Source organism: Cryptomeria japonica, chromosome 2 (assembly GCF_030272615.1).
Source record: "Cryptomeria japonica chromosome 2, Sugi_1.0, whole genome shotgun sequence".
Classification (NCBI taxonomy): Eukaryota; Viridiplantae; Streptophyta; class Pinopsida; order Cupressales; family Cupressaceae; genus Cryptomeria; species Cryptomeria japonica.
Genome location: NC_081406.1, coordinates 631,108,201 through 631,130,576, shown reverse-complemented (window position 1 = coordinate 631,130,576; position 22,376 = coordinate 631,108,201). Strand labels below are relative to the sequence as shown.

Genomic DNA, 22,376 nt, shown 5'->3' with positions numbered 1-22,376 from the left:
TGGCAAGTCCCCTACTTATCACTAAGATTTCAAGATTACATCATCAAATATGATGCCACATCAGCATGCTTTTTGCCAAGATGTCCAAAACAATCCCAAAAAAGGAGAGACCAATAGTTGTGCATAAAGGCCTCCCTCTTGTGTAGTCAATGTAGCATCACATGATTGGTTGCTTTTTACAACTAAGAGTACATTTCATTCAATTATGAACATTAAAGTCACAATTATTAGAACAATGTTATCAAAACAATCGAACATTAAATCAACAAATATAGATATTAAATCAACAACTCCTATCACAACAAATGTGCCTTAGAAAAATTACAGACGTCGAGGAGGAAAAACTAAAAGGATATTTTGGTTTGACATTATGAGAATAGTTTGCTCTCCATAAATTAGATATCAGCTGCAAATCTTTTAAAGGGCAAGAATGTGGAGATAAGATTTGACATATCGGAGGAGGAAAAAGAGCAGGCTATGTCTATGGCTTTCACAGCTCGCCTCAACAATTGCTTCAATCTCGCTTCGTTCGATTGCGCTCTCAAATATCGAAAGCAATGCTCTCTATCAACTTATTCTGCGCATATTTCATCAACACTCACTTCAATTCACAGACATACTTTAAGCAGAAAGCACAGAGTACCCTGGAATTCCACAAGCCTACAATGCAATACTCGCACACCCACTAAAATACAATGTACCGCCAGTCAAGACCCGTTGGTTTCTGGAACTGGCTTACATAATTACGAGGTACCCAACACAGCGCTTTGCCTAAAATTTTTCTTTTCCTTAGTTCCCTGCAATGTATTCAGTTGTAAATAAACTTTTGGAATTATGTATGCCCTGCTACCGAAACGAGATGATATTTGCTGGCATTTCTATTCTATGGAGATATTTATTCTCTAGAAAAGGACTCAAAACAATCTATTTATATTATTTTATTATCATTTTGTGCTGGCATTGCATTTGCTTTTGACTTCTGGAGCTAGCTTCAGGCTATGCTCTTTCTCCATGATGCCGGGCATAAGTTTTTGATATTTTGATAGTCATGGGAAATTTGCTAGAGTCAATGCAACAAAATGTTGATGCAAAACTTGTGTATTTATAGGTCTATGCTTCTAATTGTTTTTTGAAGAGGTGACAACGCGGTGGACTTCGAAATTTCTCACCAGAATCATGAGCAGAAGGTCGAACCCGAATAAACAAACGAGAATTCTCGCATTCTGATTCTTTTAACATTACAAATATTTTTGTATAATCCTGCTAGGAACCCTAGCTCTGGGGTCCCGTAGATATTATAGTCACGTAATTGAAACTATAATGAATTTAAATTTAAGCCATTACTAACCAAGAAAAGAGGCTCACAGAGTAGGATGCGACCAAGTTGCTAAAGTGACAATTACTCTTATAGTACATCCTAACAACTGATTTCCATACCCGAGACAGATAAGGATGATAAATACGTATATGGTACCTTGAATTCAAGCTTACTTAAGCACAATTGGTATGTCACCAAAGAAATGGATCACTGCTCTTAAAGAGACACTGTTCCAAGTCACATTCTTTCCACCAAGTTTTGCGAATTGTCGTTTTTCTGTGTCAGTATGAATCAAATCGATTTGGTGGACGCCTTTTTAGCATGTTTGGCCTTTATTTTCTGCTATGGTGATGGGTCGATCATGCAAGCCCAAAACACATTTGGCTCGAATCAAGCAAGTTATTTCTGTAATGACAATTTTTGTCTAAAGGAAGGCATTTGCTAAAGTGTTTCTGGATATCCTGCATAGAATGTTCCAGCTTTTCCTGTGAGTTAGGTAGGACAAAAACTTCTATGCGGGCTATCCATAAGGGCTTTGGCAAAAGTTATTTCTATTTTCAGGCATTTGGTTCAAATCCCAGTAAAATATTTCCAGTTGTGTTCTGGGGACAGCTTCAAACCTGAAGTAGATTTTACTCAAACATTGGCAGATGCACGTTAGAGATAGTGAAGTGCATAATTTGCATTGTCGTTTTGGCTTTGGAAATACTACATTTTAATTTTTATTGTGCTTTCAATATTTATTTTAGGTTATGTTTTGAAGCCTGCCACAGGGGATGGCGAGGTTTCCTTTTTGCAATTGTGAGACAGCCACACATCTTTGATTATAGGGCTTTCAAGGAAACCCGCTGTTACTGGATATTAACTTTTAACCAGTGCTATAGCCGAAGACAGGGCATATATTTGAAACCAATTTTGCCTAAAAAGCAGAGCTGCAACATTTATGGTGTGCACTACAAGTTTGCAACTAGCCCAACGATAGTTAATGTTACGGAGGTTTTTGTAGATTGACATATCAATCTTGAATAAATATTTGATTGAAATTTTATTATTTTGGCAATTATATGGCTACATCATTATTGCATTGGTCATGCAGCTTGCTTTCTGAAGCCTTAATGTGATACATCTTTTGGAGTAAAATTTGGTTTTGCAAGTGTATGGCTAATAATCTAATTATTTATTTTTCTATTATATTTTCATATGTTAAAGTGGTAAAATGACTCATATTTGTCACTTAAGCCACTGGACAGTTTACTGATGATGCTGCAGAGGTGGAATTGCGAATCCCGTTGCCAGGAGAAACTAATCTGGCCACTGAAGATGTGTTTGTGAATGTTCAAGACACTTCTCTTGTTATTACAGTTCAGGTCGTCAATGAAGTCAAAGTTTTGTTGTCAATTGACCGTCTATATAGCAGGATAAACCCTCCAGAAACTATCTGGTTTGTCCCATTCCTCTGAAAAATCATCAATGTGCTTTTCATGTTCATCTTGTCTATTTTGAGCCATAAAGTTTTGTGATCAAATCATTATTTGAGAATCCATAACACTTAATTTTTTGCATGGAGTGAAACTTTTAGAAGAGCATTTCATTGTATTAATTCTTGTGACTTCACAGGTATATTGATGAAAATGATCTTGTGGTAAGCCTGAAAAAGAGTGATGTAGATGTGAAATGGCCTGATATTATGGAGGCCTGGCATTCACTTGGTACTGGAGTTTCAGCACTTTTGAAAGGAACATCAGTGTACCTTGTTGGAGATTCTTCAGAAATCAATTGGGCAGTGGCTAGAGAACTAGCAGTCAGTTTAGAGTATTGTGTCTCTCTTTCTCTCGATTCATACTTTTTTTGGTTTACAATGAGCAAGAAGATTCACAATAATTAAAAATGAATATAGATGACAAACCATTTCATCAAAGACTAAAATATCTTGATGTCAAATCATTTTATCAAAGACTAAAATAGCTTGACAAGAAATGACTGAGGATTTCTTGATGTAAGTAAGAAGCATCCTTTACCTTATGTTTCAGTAGTTATACCGTTGAAGTGTTCTTTTTTAATCGTTCTCTTAATTTGTAGCTTATTCTCTATATTTGCTTTTTGAAAATATACAACTTATACTACAATTTAGAACTTGAGGACTCTACGTCCCTTTCTAAAAAAGTGAGAAAAGATAACTTGTGAGCCTGTACCTAAAGTAGCAATTGCTCAAAATCCTTGTTAAAAAATCTCAGACCTGATATTGAAAAGAAGAGCTACCTCTTGCTTGACTATATTAACTGCCATAATCTAAGCAGAAGACTGTTCTGCCTAAAAGCTTTCCTATATATTGTTCTCAATAAAAAACCATTCACACTACTTTACAGCTGTCTCCAATCATCCAATTGTCTACCAAGAGCGCCTTTTTCGAAGAAAATGAGTCAACAAATAAATAATTGCATTCAGCATGAAACCACTTACAAATGGACTTGGAAGTAGTATAACTCCGGATCGCATGGGTGATTGATTCCTCTCTCCCACAAACACTGCATAAAGAAACTGTGGCACTACCCTCACGAAGTCTTCATTAAATGGCCAAACCTTCTTCCAGCACTAGCCATCCCTAGATCTTATGTTCAAAGAAGGCTCTCGAATTTCAAATAAATTGACAGCATCTTATCCCCCTTGCTTCAAAAATCTGAAATTTCCACTGCCTTGCAACTGTGATGGGGTCTTCCTGTATTTGCAAATATACAAAAAGACTTTACTCCCCCTTGAAACCTAGAGGAGGTATGGTTTATTCTTGGTCAGCATATAGAAAAGTGGGTCAATAGCAACAGCTAATTGTATAATTTCTTGAATGGAATGCCATTGGGTTACAACATTTTGCTGTCTGTGCTAGGTGCTGTAGAAAATCTATCACATGATACTGTTATGCAAGTTTTGCACATCAAAACTATTGGATACACATGTGGTAATAAACTTTGATGTTAGCAAGGACGATAGGGTATTTGATGAAGGGCCCATATATTTCATTGTGCGTAGAATTAACAAATTTTGGATGGTAAAGTGGGCCAAAAACATATGATAAATATGGTGAACTAGAAGATTGTTTCCTGAAGAGAAAAAGCTATGCAAAATGGTAACAAGAATTCCTCCGTTGTACTATGATTGGGCATTTAATACAAGGTAAATTGTTGAAGTAGAGGGTTCCAGACTTTTCTCAGCCATGAGCCATTTGGATGGTCCAGTCAGTGCTTGTTGATCAGAATCATAGAAAGTTCATTAAAGAGAAACCTATTGTATGGTAAATTTTAGAAAGTTATAAGTACATTAGAAATAGTAATACCTCCTTGGATGCGTGGGTTTCTTGAATGATTCATGGAATCTTGCCATATCACATGTTCTGCAATTGAGATATGTATAAAAATAATTGTTAAACCCCTAATCAACTCATATGTAATGAATAATAACTTTCAAAGTTCAAAACAACAAATGAAATTGCTTAAAGACACTAGTGAAGTTTGATATAAGATTATAAGACCAAATTGATAAAATAGGGTGTCTATTGAGTAAAACACTGCTTAACTGGTTTGAATTCTATGCTTTTAGACAGTACAGGTAGAGAATCTTTTGTAGTATGTGATATATGGATATCTAGAGTTTGGGAAGGAGATTAGGGATAAAAAGTGAAGTAATGGCCCCTGAGGGATTATGAGTTTCTGTGATGTCAATAATCTGGACAATTTTAAAATGCTGCCTTGTACGGGTTACTTGGGAACCTTAATTGCAAAGTTTTAAAACAAGAAAAGGAAATCCTCAATGGCGTTGATGGATCCAATTGATGGAGTCACTTAAAGAAATATTATTCTGTCAACCTTAGAACTCACCAAGGCACAAAAAATGAAAAGCATTTTGCTCAGAACTAAGAGGAGACAGAAGCCAAGATCAAGTGCTAAAAATAGTTCTTACTAAAAATAGCCATATGCTAAAAATAGAAGCCCTGCTGGAACACATTGAAATCACTTGTTAGAGCTCTCTGTTGATTTCTGTAGCTCGAGAGGTGTTTGCATGCAAGGGGAAGTTCAAACTTCAGTTTACTAAATATAGAAGTTGTAGTTTTCTAGTAAGTTTAATTATAGAACTGCTGTCTAGATATAGAACTGTGTTGTCAGGAAATATGTATATCTTATGTTTTGGGAGTAATGTTATTTGTTAGTAGTTAGTTAGCCGACGGGTAGGTAGTTGGAGTCGCGACGGTTGTGTCGCACCCCTTCGGCTGTTATATATTGTACTACCTGTGGGTATTGAAGGGTGTGATGTTTTACGAGAGATAACACTATGAACATTGAGTGCATTCTAAGTCATTAATGGAAAGCTTATTCTCATATTCATCTTGTACTTGCATTGTTCATTTCTGCATTACTTCTGTACTCTTTCTGTTTACCCAGTGAGGCAAACAAACTGCTATCTATAGAACTGTTGTCCAAACATAGAACTGCTGTCTAAATATAGGAGTTGAATGCTAAGACACAATTGCAATGAGCACGAGTTGAAGATTCAGTGAGATCGATTATGAGTTAAGGCTAAGACACAATTGTGGTGAGCACGAGTTGAAGATTCAGTGAGATTGATTATCTGGGCAAAGAAAGAGGATTGTGAGGCTGAAATGATCTCTATGTAATTGCTGTGGCAATCTTGTAATCTGCTTTATGAATTCTTGCTCCTGAAGCTAAATAAACGTGTGTTTGCAGTTAATGTGTGTTACTTTGTTATTGGTTTTGTGTGAATTTGCTTCTGCTGTTTAGTGTTGTTAAATAACCCACAGTATTGACTGTTACAAATTAGATAGATTAAAATTGTTTTCTATCATGTGAATTTTGTTGAGCAGTTAATCTGTAACTGGGTTATAAAATTAACATGGTATCAGAGCTCTAAACTATGAATACGAATGCAAGGATATTTGACACAGGTTTTAGGATACAAAAAAAAAAACAAATTTCAGTTTCAATCTCTTCAAGGGTTTTATTCTACAATGGTAACCAATGTTCAATATGAGGATAGGCTAGAGGGTGCCTCCAACTACTTGCAGTGGAAGGTTCGAATTACATTAGATCTCAAGGAGAGTAGGTTGTGGGCCTATGCTAGTACAAAAGTGACTCCCCCCACGAATGATCCCATTTTCCTAGATGCACATGAACTCAAGGAGGCCAAGGCACAGATGATTATCCTTGATGGGGTAAAAGATCACTTGATTCCCCATCTGTTAGGGAAAGACATTACCAAGGAGATGTGGGATACAGTCACGAAACTATATTAGAGCGATTATCAGAGTTGTAAAATGATGCTAAAGGACAAATTGCACAATACCAAGATGTCCAAGGGCGAGAGTGTAACATCTCACCTGTCTAGGCTGACATAGGTTATGGATGAGTTAGCTGCTATTGGAGAGACGATTGATGATGATGAGCTGGTGCGTATAACCTTGAATGTTTTTTTGAAGCACTGGGTAGTGTTTGTCTAGTGTGTAGTCGGTCGAGATCACCTACCTGACGGGGCAAGGCTTTGGGATGATTTCGTCCAAGAGGAGATCCGAGAAAGTCCTCATCGAGGAAATCAATCAAAGAAGGTTGAAGATGAAGAAAACCTTGCTCTTGCAAGCAAGGGTAAGCAAAAAGCCAAGAAAGGGCCAAGTGATGAGTCTTCTTCCAAGAGTGGGAAGAAGAAAGATTTGAGTAAAGCGAAGTGTTTTTGATGCCATTAGTTGGGACACTATGCTAGTTAGTTCTCGAATAAGAAAAACAAGGGCAAGCAGAAGAAGCAGGTTGTGGCTACTACAGGGGTGGACAAGTTTGCAACATGGTTTGAGAATGAGTTTTCACCTCATTGCATGTCTTGAGTTTAGTTGCCAACAATGTGTAGTATATTGATAGTGGGGCTTCTCAACACATGACGGGAGTTAGAGAGTGTTTCACCAAGTTGGAGGAGAAGAAGCTGGACTTTAATATTGAGCTTGGCAACAATGCCAAGTATCATGCAGTTGGTGTTGGCACGATCAAGTTTCAAAGGGAGTCCTACAAACCTCTATTGGTGGAGGACGTGTTGTATGTCCTAGGCATGACAGAATTTGATATCCGTTTCTACTTTGGAGGACAAGGGTTACATTGTGACCTTTGAGGGGGGAAAAGTCTATACTCGTCCCAAGGATTCCTTGGTAGCAAAAGTGACTGGAGTCAGGAACGATAGCTTGTTTTGACTACAGTTTGAACCAACACATGCATTGGTGAGCGATAGTAGAGGGCTAGGAGAACTGTGGCATAGGAGATGGCCCATCTTCACCATGGAGAACTTAATGTGCTCAAGGAAATAGTTACGGGGCTGCCTAATATGAAGGTTGAGAAGCATGAGGTATGCAAGGGCTGCGCTTTGGGCAAATATGCCAAGACCAGTTTTCCGAGCAGTGACACTAGGTCAAAGGGGATATTGGATCTAGTACACTGAGATGTGTGTGGCCCATGTCAACAGTTTCCTTGAATGGGTATGAGTATTATGTTACCTTCATTGATGATGTCTTGAGGAAGACGTGGATATATTTTTTGAAAAGTAAAGATGAGGTCTTCAGTAGGTTCAAAGAGTTTAAGGCTCTCGTGGAGAATCAAACAGGGAGGAAGATCAAGACGCTAAGGTCGGATAATGGAGGCGAGTATACCTCGAATGCCTTTAAGGATTTTTGTGCTCAGGAAGGTATCAAGAAAGAGTTGATGGTTCCATACAACCCTCAACAGAATGGGTTTGCTGAATGGAAAAACATGGCTATAGTTGGAGCGGCCAAGGCCATGCTCCATGATCAGGATCTACCTTGGTTTTTATGGGTAGAGGCTTGCAATATGGCTACATGCTTGTAGAATAGGAGCCTACACAAGTTGTTGGGCAAGTTGACACTAAAGGAGACGTTCATCGGGAAGAAATTGGATTTGGAGCATATTCGCATCTTTGGATGCCTTCTGTATTGTCATATTCCTGTGGGGAAGAGAACTAAGTTGAAACCAATTGCAGAGAATAGTATCCTTGTTGGGTACAGTGAAACTTCCAAGGCCTATCGGGTTTACATTCTTGCCCTAAAAAAACAGTTTTTCACAAAGATGTGAAATTTGAGGAAGAGAGGGCTCTTCAGAAGTTTGGTAGCTTGATGAAGGTTCAGGAGGAGGAGTAGGCACCCAAAGTGGAGGCAGTGTAGATTCTGCAGAATTCAGTCACACAAGTTGGAGAGCAGAGAAAATAGGTTGAGTGGGTTGGTCAGATGGAGAAACAAATAATTCCTCAACCTTAGATTCCCATTACAGAGAAGAGGAGAAACAGGGCAGCTGAGTAGACACAGAGAGAGACCTAGGAGTATGTTGGTAATCCTCAAGATTCAGTCAGACAGAGAAAGGTTCCCAAACGTTATTCTGGGTATGTGGCACTTATGAGTGAATTGATTGAGGTGGATCCTTCTAGCTTTCAAGAGGTGTGCAAGCATCAGGTATGGAGGGATGCCATGGTGGAAGAGTATTCTTCCATCATGAAGAATAGTGTGTGGGAGTTAGTGCCACAACTAGAAGGTAAGTCTGTGGTGGGCTCGAGCTGGTTGTATAAGATCAAGCATGCTGCAGATGGTAGTGTGGAAAAGTTCAAAGCCCGATTTGTGGCTAAGGGTTTTTCTCAGAAGGAAGGGATTATGACGAGACCTTCGCTCCAGTAGCTAGGTACTCATTCATCAGGGCTATCATTTCTATAGCAACACAGATAGGTTGGAGGATCCATTAGATGGATGTGAAGATGACCTTCCTCAATGGAGTGCTTGAGGAAGAGATCTACATAGAGTAGCCAGAGGGTTTTGAAGTGCATGGGAGGGATTGCCATGTATGCAGGTTGAGGAGAGCATGTATTAACAGTTATTTGCAGAGCGTGGGCTTCACCAAGAGTGAGGCAGATTCAAACCTGTACTATGTTCAGGTGAAGGGTGAACCTCTCATATTGGCATTGTATGTTGATGACTTGTTTCTTATAGGGTTAGAAGAGCTCATAGTACATTGCAGGCGGGATCTTGTAGGAGAGTTTGAGATGAAGGACTTGAGGCTGATGCACTACTTTTTGGGATTGGAATTGTGGTAGAAAGAGGGAGAGATCTTTCTTGGACAAGGGAAGTACATAATTGAGATCTTAAAACGATTTAGAATGGAGGATTGTAAGCCCATGTCCACACCACTTGTGACCAATTGGAAAAAGATCGATGCTTCTAAATCAGAAGTAGTGGACCCAACTTTATACAGACAATTGATTGGCTCTCTTATGTATCCGGTCAACACTAGGCTAGATATTTGTTTCACAGTGAACTCACTTAGTTTATGGTAGAGCCTAAGCGAGTGCACTGGGTAGCTGCGAAGCATGTTTTGAGGTATCTTCATGGCACATTTGATTATGGGCTGAGGTATATTCAACAGGATGGAGTGAAGCTCAAAGAATTCATCAATGTGGATTGGGCAGGCAATACAGTTGATAGGAAAAGCACTTCAGGGTGCAGTTTCAGTTTGGGATCAGGAGCAGTCTCTTGGTACAATGAGAAACAAAAGGCAGTTGCACTGAGTTCTACAGAGGCCAAGTATATGGCAGCCCGTATGGCTGCATGTGATGCTATCTGGCTTTGAAAACTTCTAGTTGGGCTTTTTGATCAAGAGCTAGATCCGACAGTCATTTACTGTGATAATCAGAGTTGTATCAAACTTTGAGAATCTAGTGTTTCATGACAAGTCAAAGCACATTGAGATCAAGTACCACTTCATTAGAGATTGTGTACGTAAGGGGACAGTGAAGTTGTAGTACATTCCTATAGACGGGTAGGTAGTAGATATCTTGACCAAACCCTTGATGAAGGGCAAGTTTGTATACTTCAAGGATAAGTTGGGTGTTGTGTAAAACACCTTCCTCGCTAAGAGGGAGTGTTGATTTCTGTAGCTCGAGAGGTGTTTGCATTCATGAGGAAGTTCAAACTTCAGTTTACTAAATATAGAAGTTGTAGTTTTGTAGTAAGTTTAATTATAGAACTGCTGTCTAGATATAGAACTGCTATCTATAGAACTGTTGTCCAAACATAGAATTGGTGTCTAAATATAGCAGTTGAATGCTACGGTGTGTCTTGGATTAACATCTATAAATTGAGCCTATGAGTTGAGGCTAAGACACAAATGTGGTGAGCACGAGTTGAAGATTCAGTGAGAGCGATTATCTGGGCAGAGAAAGAGGATTGTGAGGCTGAAATTATCTTTGTGTAATTGCTGTGGCAATCTTGTAATCTGCTTTATGAATTCTTGCTCCTGAAGCTGAATAAATGTGTTTTACTTTGTTATTGATTTTGTCTGAATTTGCTTCTTTTGTTTAGTTGTTGTTAAATAACCCAGAGTATTGACTGTTACAAATCAGATAGATTAAAATTGTTTTCTATTCTGTGAATTTTGTTGAGCAGTTAATCTGTAACTGGGTTATAAAATTAACACTCTCACAGCCCATTGATTCCCCTAACCAAATCTACTTAGCCTATGGGAACTTGGGAATAGGCTAATGGAAACTCCAAACTATCTAGGTGCAAGAAGGGGACATTACAAACTTTTAATTAGAATGATAAAAAAATTCTGCTCCTTCCCAAGTAGCATCCTCAATCAATAAATTCTTCCATTTAACCAAATATTCTAAAATGACCTTATTTCTTAATTTCTTTTCTCTTATATCAATGATGGCCTTGGGTTCCAAAATTAATTTTCCCTTGTCATCTAGTGGGGGTAACTCTAGACATGGTGTAACATGTTGACCTAGAACCTTCTCAAGGTGAGATATGTGGAAGACATTATGAATCCGACTGTTGGCCAGTAACAACAATTCATAAGCAACCTCACCGATCCTTTTTATAATCTAATAAGGTCCATAGAATCATGGATTAAGTTTCTCAGCACCACTTCCCTTGATAGAAGATTGTTTATAAGGCTGCAATCTTAGAAAAAACTAAGTCACCAATTGCTAATTTTCTTTCAGATCTACGTTGATCAGCATACATCTTTTGTTGATTTTAAACATGTTGCAAGTTTTCCTTGAGGGTTTTTAAAATATCCATACTTTGTTGTACCAAGTCTCTTGCTCTAGGGGCTTTGCTATTTGTTAGAATCAAATCTTCAAATGATATGGCCTCATATCCATATGGTGCCTTAAAAGGACTCATTCCTATTTTTTTTTTTTTCGGTAAAGGTGGCGAACCACCATAATATATTAATATTGAAAGGACTCATTCCTATTGACATATGGATAATTAGAGTTGCAACAATTTTCTTCGAGATGTAGTTATTTAACCCATGCTCTTTGTTGCCTTGTGACATAATTTCGTAAATATCCTTCAAGCCACTTATTTACAAATTTGGTTCGCCATCTGTTTGTGGGTGGTAGCTAGTGCTTGAGGTAAGTTCTGTTTTAGGGAACTTAAAGAGTTCTTGCCAAAATAAACTAAGGAATTTACTATCTTTGTCACTAATGATGTTTTTGTTCCTAGCTTTCCATATTGGCATCAAATCACATGAAGAGGGGTAGCGTCACATTTGAGAATTGAAGGCGTTTATTTTGGGTGAAGAATTTGGAAGTTAGCCACAGTCCACAATTATTATCAGTCTATCTTCAATGCAACTGTAGGGGCGATTTAAGTGACAAGTCCGATTTGGCAGTTTGGAAGCTTATAATTTAAGATATTGCTTGCTTCTTCATTTATCCAGCTGGGCGATTCCAAATCAGGTTCATTTGTGTAATGTCCCCTAATTAGTTATACCTTTAAATTAAGCCAAATTTACCCAAATCTAAAATATGTAAATTAAGTTTATGGGAGTACCTTTGTATACTGTTTTCCTGCAATAAAAAATCAAAGAACTTATATGAAATAATATTTATAAACTGAAACATATACTAATGAAATTATATTAAATGATATATGAAATTATATTTATAAACTGAATACCATATCCCCCTTGGCTCCATATGGCAGGTGTTAGGCATCCATCATGGAGTGGTGTACCCAACGAGGTGTTCTATCGCCGTTCCCCCTCATCACAACCACCTTCTCTCTTAAGCTCAAGAGCAGATGCTTCACCCCTCTTGGCTCCATGTGGCAGGTGTCAGGCATCCACTATGGAGTGGCGTACTTAAGGAGAGAGTCCCTCATTTACAATGAATCATTTATTATATTTATTCAATTCATCACATTATGATAATCAATTATATTTGACATAATTATCACATTTCATTATATTACATTAGCGCCTTGTAATGTGTTATCATCAATGTTTTCTGTTACTATGTTTGTATCAGTATTAACCATTAATTGCCATTATTCCATTATAATCAATTTATTATTCCTTATATTATTCGCATCATATGAAGTTACAGCATTACAATAATTTGTACAACCTGAATTTAATTGTATTATGTATTCCTGAATTAATGTGCAGATATATATATTTATACGTCATGTCTAACACTATTATCAGTTTAATGTTGTGTATCTAATTTTGCCTCCCAAATTAATATCATATTAATACCCTCCATTTGATTGATATTATACACAACAGTTACAATTAGTGAAATTTAAATAAGATTTAATATAATTATAATTTGCTGACTGCTATATTTTAATATTCTAACAAAAATTAGTCTTCTACATACCTGTTGCTGCGGGCTCCTATTTATCTGTTCTGGCAGACCTGAAGATTCTTTCTGTGCTCCTTTCTTACCCTTACTGGCAGTCTGAGGCAGATACTCTCGTGCTTATTCCTTGTTTGTTTTCTATCCCTGCTGGCAGTCTCTATATTTTCCTATATTCAGCACATCCCCATGCATACCACCAAGAACAAAGATGCTACTGCCTGTAACTTAATAACAGTTCCGATCTGATCCAATCCATGGTGATGTTGCTGGATGCTTTGATTCCTTTCCTTTATATCTCTCAATGTGAGGGAGAGGTCACACCTCTTCATCATGCACGCCCTTTGGCAAGAGACACACCCTTTCACCATTAGCACCTTTTGAAAGAGTGCAACTCTTCATTATTTCTGCCCTTTGAAATGGACATAACCTTTCATAATCAGGTCTGCACTTCTTATTTAAATCAGATGTGCACTTCCCATTTCCAAATTATCCCCCTCTCAAATGAGGTTATCTTTACCCTTTTATATCTCATTGTTGAGGGAGTCACAACTTTTCCTTCCATGTCTTTTGACCATTCATTAACTTAATTAAATTTAATCAATTATATTTAATTATATTCTTTTATATTTTAATTTAATTTTTAATATTTACATTTTATTATTATTATTTATTATTAAATTCTATTTTAAAGTGGAGATATTACAAATTGTCCATCATTTTATGTCCTTCTTTCAGACAGTTGAATGTTCATGGCTGCCCTTTGTTCTCAGAAATTCTGAGTACTGAATGAGTCTTGGTTATTAATTGTATGAACCTATTGGATTACTATCTTTTGAAATAAAGAGGAAATAAGGGTGAAATCTCAGTTGAATGTTGTTTAAGGATTTATGACAATTGTTCGATGAAATGTCAATATGTATGCCTATGTATCCAAATGAATGCCATGACATCTTGCATTAATGCATAATCATCCTAGGTGATCTTTCTGTCAATTTGAAGTTATTAATAGACATTATTTGGTGCATATGTATGGTTTATATCTTTTGAATAAGTCTGTAAACTCTGAGACAGCAGAACAGCATAACACGCAAGTTATACTGCAGTTTAGAATCCGCATAACACGCAGGTTATACAGACTAAGATTCGGAACAGCATGTGGCCCGCTTAATGTTAGACGATATCCCTTGTATTTTTGGTCCTATAACTGCAGGGGATATTTCAGGAGGAGTTAGGCGGAAATTATAATCAGAACAACCCACGTCCAGATTGCATATCACGTAGTCTGTACACGTAGTGGCAGTAAAGAAACGAGAGGACACATTCACAACAGTCAGTCAAGGTCTGAATATATTATTGTTGTCTACATAGAGGGGGGGTATATGTATGTTAGCATAAACCAAACTGAAGTAAATACTGGAAGCATCCAAAAAGTAAGAAGTTTTCACAGAGATTAAATTGGATCATATAGAAAGACAACCAGTCCAGATCGGGGTACAGTCCCTATACTCAGCAAGGGAAATCTCCTAAAAATCTTCAAAGGTTCATACCTGCTAGGACGAAAGGGACCATTTAGACCATTCTTAGTGAATGGTTAATCAGAACAAGAGCATTCTCGGTGAACGCTGATATTGGATCAGAGCATTATTAGTGAGTGACGGATCTGCATTCGAATGTCCTTAGTGAATGTTGGATTGCTGCAGGAACATCCTTAGTGGGTGTTATAATCACATTCTTAGTGAATGTTGTAATCATTTCCAGAAACATTCTTAGTGGATGTTACATTACCTCTTAGTGAATAGCAATCTCAGTGAATGTTAATAATCACAGAATAAGTGTGTTAGAAATCTGATCTTTTCTCTTAGGATTGCCCATCCAAAGGGACAGTCCAGACAGTGGAACATTACACCATCTCAAGTAACTTCTTAATTGTTCTCTCAATTTCTTCCTTATATCTCTTTGGGTGGCGATAGGGTGTGGGAATGACAAGTTTCACTCCTAGTTTAATGGTATACTCAAAACTCCTCTTAGGAGGCAGTCCAAATTAAATATCAACATGTGTAGACTTTCCTCCTTTGGAGAAAGATCTATCAAGGATTATATATTGTGCTGTCCACTCTACTTGCCCATGTCTAAAATCTCTTTCCATCCTTTTTGATGAAACCACCTTGGAGATCCATTTGATATGCCTTGAAGATTTACTTCTTGGCCATTGTGTTGGAAACATAGTTCCATCTTGTTGACTGTCATGTCTCCTCCTTGATCATCTTATATATATATATATTATTGTTATTAATTAATATAATTATTACCAAATAATGACTATTTGAAATTTATTTATTTATTTAATTAATATTTATGAATGTTTATTACTAGTAATATCTTTGAAATATTCAAATAAAAATAAATTAATATTATATTATAAACATAATTTGATGGAAAAATTGACATTGATGACAAAGAAGATTGCATGCTCACTATGTTCCGAGGATGCCTTACACATACATCTGCAGTAATATATATGCGGTGATAAAATCAGTATACTGTATAGTGATAACAGCAAACAGTGGTCAAACTAAGTGATAAATATAGGTGACAAAAACAAATAATGATATATTTCATAATATTTAAAAGATATTCATATAAATAAGATTCCTCTTCACTTTCTACGGTGGATGCAAAGACTGTCAAAACTGGCATGGAAACAGTGGAAAGCCACGTCTTAAGAGTCTTAACATGGTCAAAGTTGGTTGAAGATCGGTGGTAACCAAAAACCAAAGTCTAAGATCTTTGATAAAAACAAAGGAAATATACTTATCGTGGTCAAAACATAAATCGCATAAGATTGAATTTGCTTTTCTCCTGTGCGCTGATAATTACAAATCATTCTATGAATCGTTTTTTTAACTAATAGTTATGAATAGCAGCGATGCATTTATAAAAAGAAAAGTTAGAAGGGACTTGTCTCTTCGTGAAAAGGTAAGGAAGAGTATATGTATATATTCAAATTTAAGTTAGAAGGGATTTGACTCTTCGTGAAAAGGTAAGGAAGAGTATATGTATATATTCAGATTTCGGTCCCAAGGGAGGGAGGATATAGAGAATAAAACAATTCTGAAAAAATATAATTTAGATGGGAATAAATAAATCGAACAGCAGAATAGAAAGACAAAAGAACTATACAGATCAGATCAGAACTATTATTAATTACAGACAGTAACATCCTTGTTCTTGGTGGTATGCATGGGGTGTGCTTAATATGTTTGCTTAATATATGAAGTCCGATAATATTCTTATGCAGAATTTAATAATAACATAAATGTAGATAGTAATACAATAGTTATATATATAGATATTACTATAATAATTATAATTATTATAATATTTTTTAGAAATTAATCTGCAGTAATGCATAATAATTTATACAATTAGTAATTAATAAATATATAAATGATTTATAATGAATCAAAATAAAATTAATTATTTAGTATGATAGAGTTAATTATCCTTTGGGGTAGATGAACAATTTACTTAGTAGCTAGTTGATCGATTGAACTATGGAATATCACCGATTTGAATCACGTTAAAATAGACATGTCTCCTAATCAACCTAGTTTAAGTCATAAGCATATTGAAATAGCTTAATTATGGTTAAAACAAGCCTAAACCTAGTAGGGGACATTACATTGATGTGTTTTTTTGACAGCGTCAAACACAGAATAAAGTCACCAACGGTCACCTTACCCTCTCTTGATCAAAATTAGTCCATATGCTAAGATTGCATAAAGTTCAAACGGCTAATTCCAAGGTTCCTTCAGTGCGTGGATGTGACTCAGTTGTTTGATGGGTTTACTGTTAACTCAAGGGGCCTTACGTGCGTTCAATTGAAGAAGATGATAAACTCATGCAAGCTCAAGGATTTCTATATGGATGATTTACAATGAAAGCCTTAGTTTTAGAATTTTTTTTTTTTTTGAATTATGCAGAAAGTAAATGAGAGTAGGGTAGAGAGAACTATGCTAAAGCTAATCTAATCCTAAGAACAGGAGATGGGATCACTCATGCAAAATCAAACCACGCTTCGCTTCGCTAGCAAAGCACAACTACGCGAAAGCGGTGCAATCTTCAAAGGGTGTGTAGAGGTTTTTCAGATCGCCAATATGGACCATCGGATCGAACAATCTTCATTGATGATCGAAGTTAAGCATACACACATAACAAAAGGCTCCGACTAACTTTGCACAATATACAACAATCAGCTGCACACCAAAAGTATGAGCTCGGATTCTGCAACAAGTACTCCTATCAAATCCGGTTCTCCTAACAACATGTAAGCAAATCTAATCTAATTGAAGAGAGCAAGACCATGCAGATTGCTAAAATAGAACAATAATACACCATCAAAATCAAACAATGTATTAAGTTGGCTACTTCAACAATCTTGATGCAACAATCTCAGATAATAATCTCTCCTCCCTTACAAATGAGGGTGGTCACCCCTTTATATAGGCCTTAGGCCATGCAAACCCTAATTAGGGTTTCACCCTAGAAGATTCTCCACTCAAGATGCAACAAGGTGGGAATCGGCAATAAATACCCCATAAAGCCTATATACAATTATTCCATGAGCCTAAAGTAGCACCCACTAGTGCATTAAATGCACCCCACTATACCGATCATGCCCAAAATATAATAAACATCTCCATGCAATGAATAAATGCCCATCATTCTTCATGCGACGGCGACATGCACGGAGAATCTGTCATAGAATCATAAATAAGGCCGCTGCATGCAAGAAGATTCCTCATGTGACGACGACATGCATTGATCGGACCAACACTTAGTCAAAATACCCCCAAGAGTAAATACGCCACCACTATTCAACTAAAAGATGGTCGTCCAAGAATGGACGACCATTATCCTGTTCATTTATGGCGTATGCAATGAATTTGTTGACGACTGCTTCTGAAGGAATTTTCATGCCCTTTTCAACATCCCCTATTTTTTAGGGATCCCCCTAAAATTTAGGAGTCAGGTTCATTGGATAGAGAAATTCACCATGATTCCGAATCTATAAAATTTTCCACATTCTGATAAGATTCGGTGTCTTAAAATAGAAAATTCAAAAATTTGCCCGAGGGGATTTTTACTTTTGATTCCTCCTTGACCCTTTGACTTTCATGCCTTAGACAAATTTTCAATTTTCAAGCTTAAGCATGGAATTCACCATGTCTTGGAATTTGATCATTCTCCATGTCTTAATCATTTAGAAGCTTATCTCTATGCATGGGCGTGGATTCCACTTGGAAAGGAGAATTCATGCTTTTCACATTTTCCATGACTACCTTGGCCTGGCACCTTCCTCATACCTTAGGCACAATTCTACCGAAGGCAAGGAATTCACAATTTCTTCAATTCTCCTTGCACACTTCATTTTGGCGCCCTCCTTCTCCTTTGGGCGCTATTTCACCCTTTGTTTGGAATTTTGGATTTTCAACACTCTTGTTGGTATGTTCATTTTAGCGCTCTTCCTAGGCTTGGGGTGGAATTTTGCACTGTAGGAGGAATTCATCAAATTGTGAATCCTCCATGAGACTTCTACTTTGGCGCCTAGTTGAGGGTTTGGGGGGAATTTCTTTGTGGAGGAGGAATTTTGTCAAATGCTGAATCCTCCATGACCCCCCCATTTTGGCGCCCAACTGAGTGTTTGGGCAGTATTTTGCACTGCAGGAGGAATTCATCAATTTGTGAATCCTCCATGAGACTTTTATTTTGGCGCCCAACTAAGTGTTTGGGCAGTATTTCTCATTGCAGGAGGAATTCATCAATTTGTGAATCCTCCATGAAACTTCTATTTTGGCGCCCAACCGAGTGTTTGGGGCGGAATTTTGCCTTAGAGGAGGAATTTCAACATTTCATGCCTCTTCTGAACTTGGATGGAGAGTTAATTTACTGAAGGATCTTCAATGTTGCTTTCCAGACTTGGATGATTTTTTGAGCATTCCACTTCAAGATTTGTTGCCAACACTTAGCCATTTTTGATTGATCTTGTTTGCTTTTGACTTTCCGGAATTGGAAATATTCGTGAATGCCTGATCTTCATAGTTTGCCTGAATGGTCATGTCAAAACCAACTTTCCAAAAATAGAAAGCTTTTCAAAATGTCAGCGTTAGACCCCTAGACAAGACCCAAGAATGACTTACTATAAATAGAAACTTACTAAAATAGAAATTACTAAAAATAGTAAGTTTGATTTTTGGCAAAATGACAACATTTCGGGACTCAGTAAAATCCCTAAAAAATAGGAACTTTTTAAAAATAGAAAGTTACTCCGTTTTGGCTCAAATTTTACAGGGAGGTTCCTTGAAGGGTCTTGATTCCAGTCGTATGTTTAGTTTCTTCAAAACTCTAACATAAACCCCTAGAATCTAGGACAAAAAGGCAGAAACCCTAGAAAAAGACAAAACATTCCCTAGACTTCACCAAACTCGCTCAAACGAAAAGCAGATTAAATCAAAATGACCCTCGAACACCTGCAAAGCGGAGAGACTGACGAGATTGCCACCAAAACCCACAAAAAACCAAGACCAAACGACCAAAAGGGCCTAAAAGCTAGGGGGTCCCTATCTAGGATGGGGTGATGTGTGATTAGGTCACAACACGTCTTTTGAAAATCTAGATAATATCTAGCCAAGGATATAACCATTGAATGCCCAAAATCACATCCGTATTGCCCATGTTTACTACATAGAAATCTTCACTTATTTGGCGTCTTCCCAAGGTAATGGTTCGTTGCTGAATTCGTTGTGTGCAAGCTTGTGAATCGATCCGCCATGACTACCATGAAACCTTCAAAAGTTTCAGCTTTTAATTTCACTCTCATTACTGATAGTCACTTTTTTTGTCCTTGTAAAGCACTATGAATTCTAAAAGGGTGATACTTGGGTGCTCTTGAAAGTGTGGCCAATGTACCACTTGCAAACTCATCATCATCTTGTTTCCTCTTCTTCTATTTAGGTTCAAATTCTCTCTCCTCAGAGTCAATAAAGCATAGCACAACACCCAAAGTTGATCAAATCCTGAATTCTCCGGAAATACGTTGCAAATTTGCTGAATTAGAGGGTTTTGTCCCTAGCACAACAGTGACAATACCAAGGATTCCGTCCCTAGCTTCTCAAGAACATGAAAGTATTTCCATCCTTCCAACCCCTAGCCGACCTTGGAGGGTTTTCATCCTCCTTGACCAAGATTTGGATCCAAACATAGGAAAAGAATGAAATGGTTTTCGTCTTTGCAATTCTAGTGAGCCTAGAAGGGATATTGTCCTTCCGATTTGCAAATACTACCTAGAATTCAAAACTGATAATTAGATGTATTCGCTAGACTATTGCTGATTAATATTTCTTGATGGATTGACAAGCCAATCTTTGAATAATACTTGAATGCCTAATAAATGATTGCTGCTTGAACTAATTTTCTGAATTATATATTTTGCTGAGTGTATTTCTGAATCGCTCTGAATTGACATTCTGAATTGATGTCCTTTACAAATGAATCGTACTCCCCTTTATATCTCCTAATGTGAGGGGGTCACACCTTTTCTTTTGCAAGGGATACATCCTTCCATAAATCAAGTACTACCTTGAAACCTTGCTTTATTGCTAATTATATGCTTTATGGAATTGCCGCCTGTGATATTCTTTTTGTCTAATATTAATTGACCTCTCTTGTTAACTTTAATTCCATTGCCTAGGATATAGATTATAGGCTGCGATCTAATTTTTTAAATCAAGACTGTGATCCTTAGTTTGACAGGGGCATATGACAGAGCTTCTGGTTTTCAATTGAGTTACAAGACTCTTTCTAATCAAGTTTTAAGTTGATAAGCCTATTACTAAACTAACAGATAAGCTTTTTTTTTGGGTGTAAAATAACTACTTGGAAGGATTACTAACTAGACGTTCTCATTTGTATTTGTCGGTTATGTCAAGTAGACTTTCTCTCCATATGGCAACGTATGAGATCTTTGTTTCTATTTTTTATGTTATTTTAGTTAAAATCATTTACATTTAATGGTTTTATGCGTTCAAAAATTTGGTACACTGCCTGCATCTTTACTTCTCATGTGGGGTAAACAAACTAAGAAGAATATGAAGATTTTTAATAATAAATATAGAAAAAAATAATTACAAGGATTGCACGTTTTTTGAGAAGGTGATCATAAGGCTGGCTTGTTAGTCTAGGAATTATGGCCACAATATGTAATGTCTTGTTTATTGGCTAAAAGAGAAATCAGCAAGCTTCCATATATGGGGGTGAACGTGGAAGTGTTCAATTTATCAATCATATTGGAGCCTATGTCATATGGATTCCTCCCCCATTAGGACATATCTTTAAGTCACTTAACAATGCACTATTATGAGTGGACAAAGTGAATTGCCATATTTATATTATTTAAATCGAAAGGTTAAACAAATTCCTTAAGGATATATTGTTAAGTATTGCACATCAAGAATGATAACATGCTTAAGCCATTGTACATGTATCAGATTTTCTAATTTGTTTTTGAGTATAAATACACACATGGAATATGCTTTTGGAAGTGATGTTTGATATTTCTTACCATACTTATCTTTTTCTTGTGTAGGTATACTCCACTTCAAACAGGCCTATTGTTAGAACAAGCGACTGAAAAATCTATTGATAATTGTAAGTACTATTTGGTCAAAATTTGTTGTCCTGCCTAATCTAGATGTCTGAAAAATTATTGGTGTGCTACTATGATGAGAGAGATTCTATAATGTTAATGCCAAGTAATGAATTGGAAACTGTACACTGATTTTTTTCTGCTCATGTATTTGGTTAATATTATAGAAAGTATTTCATGCATACAAGTAAAACAATTATTAAAGCCAAATAATATATTAGAAACTTGATATTATGATTTTGTTATATTCATATATATTGTCATTAACCTATATACATATAGAAGTTCAAAAATCATAGAATAGATGGTAAAATGGTAAAGAAAAGTGGTTAGATAATTGTCATAATACCCAAAATCACAATATCCATGGTCTTCTGATAGATTATAGCTGAAATCAATTGTGTTCTAACCACTTTTCTTTACCATTTTACCATCTATTCTATGATTTTTAAACTCTCCGTTTGTTACATTACATATATCGTAAAGAGCATGTGTTACAACTTGAATGAGGGAAGAAAATTGTAATGTCCCCATTTTTTCTTGTCTTTTATGAAGACTTAGCCTTTTGGCTAAGTGGAGGAATAAGGAGAAATTAATTAAATTAATTTCTTATAAAGTCATTAAAATAAATTAAAAAATTTAAAGTGACTTTATATTTAA

General features: G+C 36.6%; 1 protein-coding gene across 1 annotated transcript in view; it reads left to right on the top strand.

Annotated features, from left to right (window-relative positions):
• The first annotated feature begins 299 nt into the window (after positions 1-299).
• Positions 300-22,376, top strand: part of LOC131033959 (probable inactive shikimate kinase like 2, chloroplastic) — a 114,576-nt gene continuing 92,499 nt past the window's right edge. The window contains exons 1-4 of the mRNA XM_057965284.2: positions 300-750; positions 2,569-2,759; positions 2,936-3,130; positions 21,657-21,718. Of these exons, the coding sequence (XP_057821267.1) occupies positions 478-750; positions 2,569-2,759; positions 2,936-3,130; positions 21,657-21,718 (721 nt within the window). The 5' untranslated portion in view covers positions 300-477. The remainder of the gene's footprint in view (positions 751-2,568; positions 2,760-2,935; positions 3,131-21,656; positions 21,719-22,376) is intronic.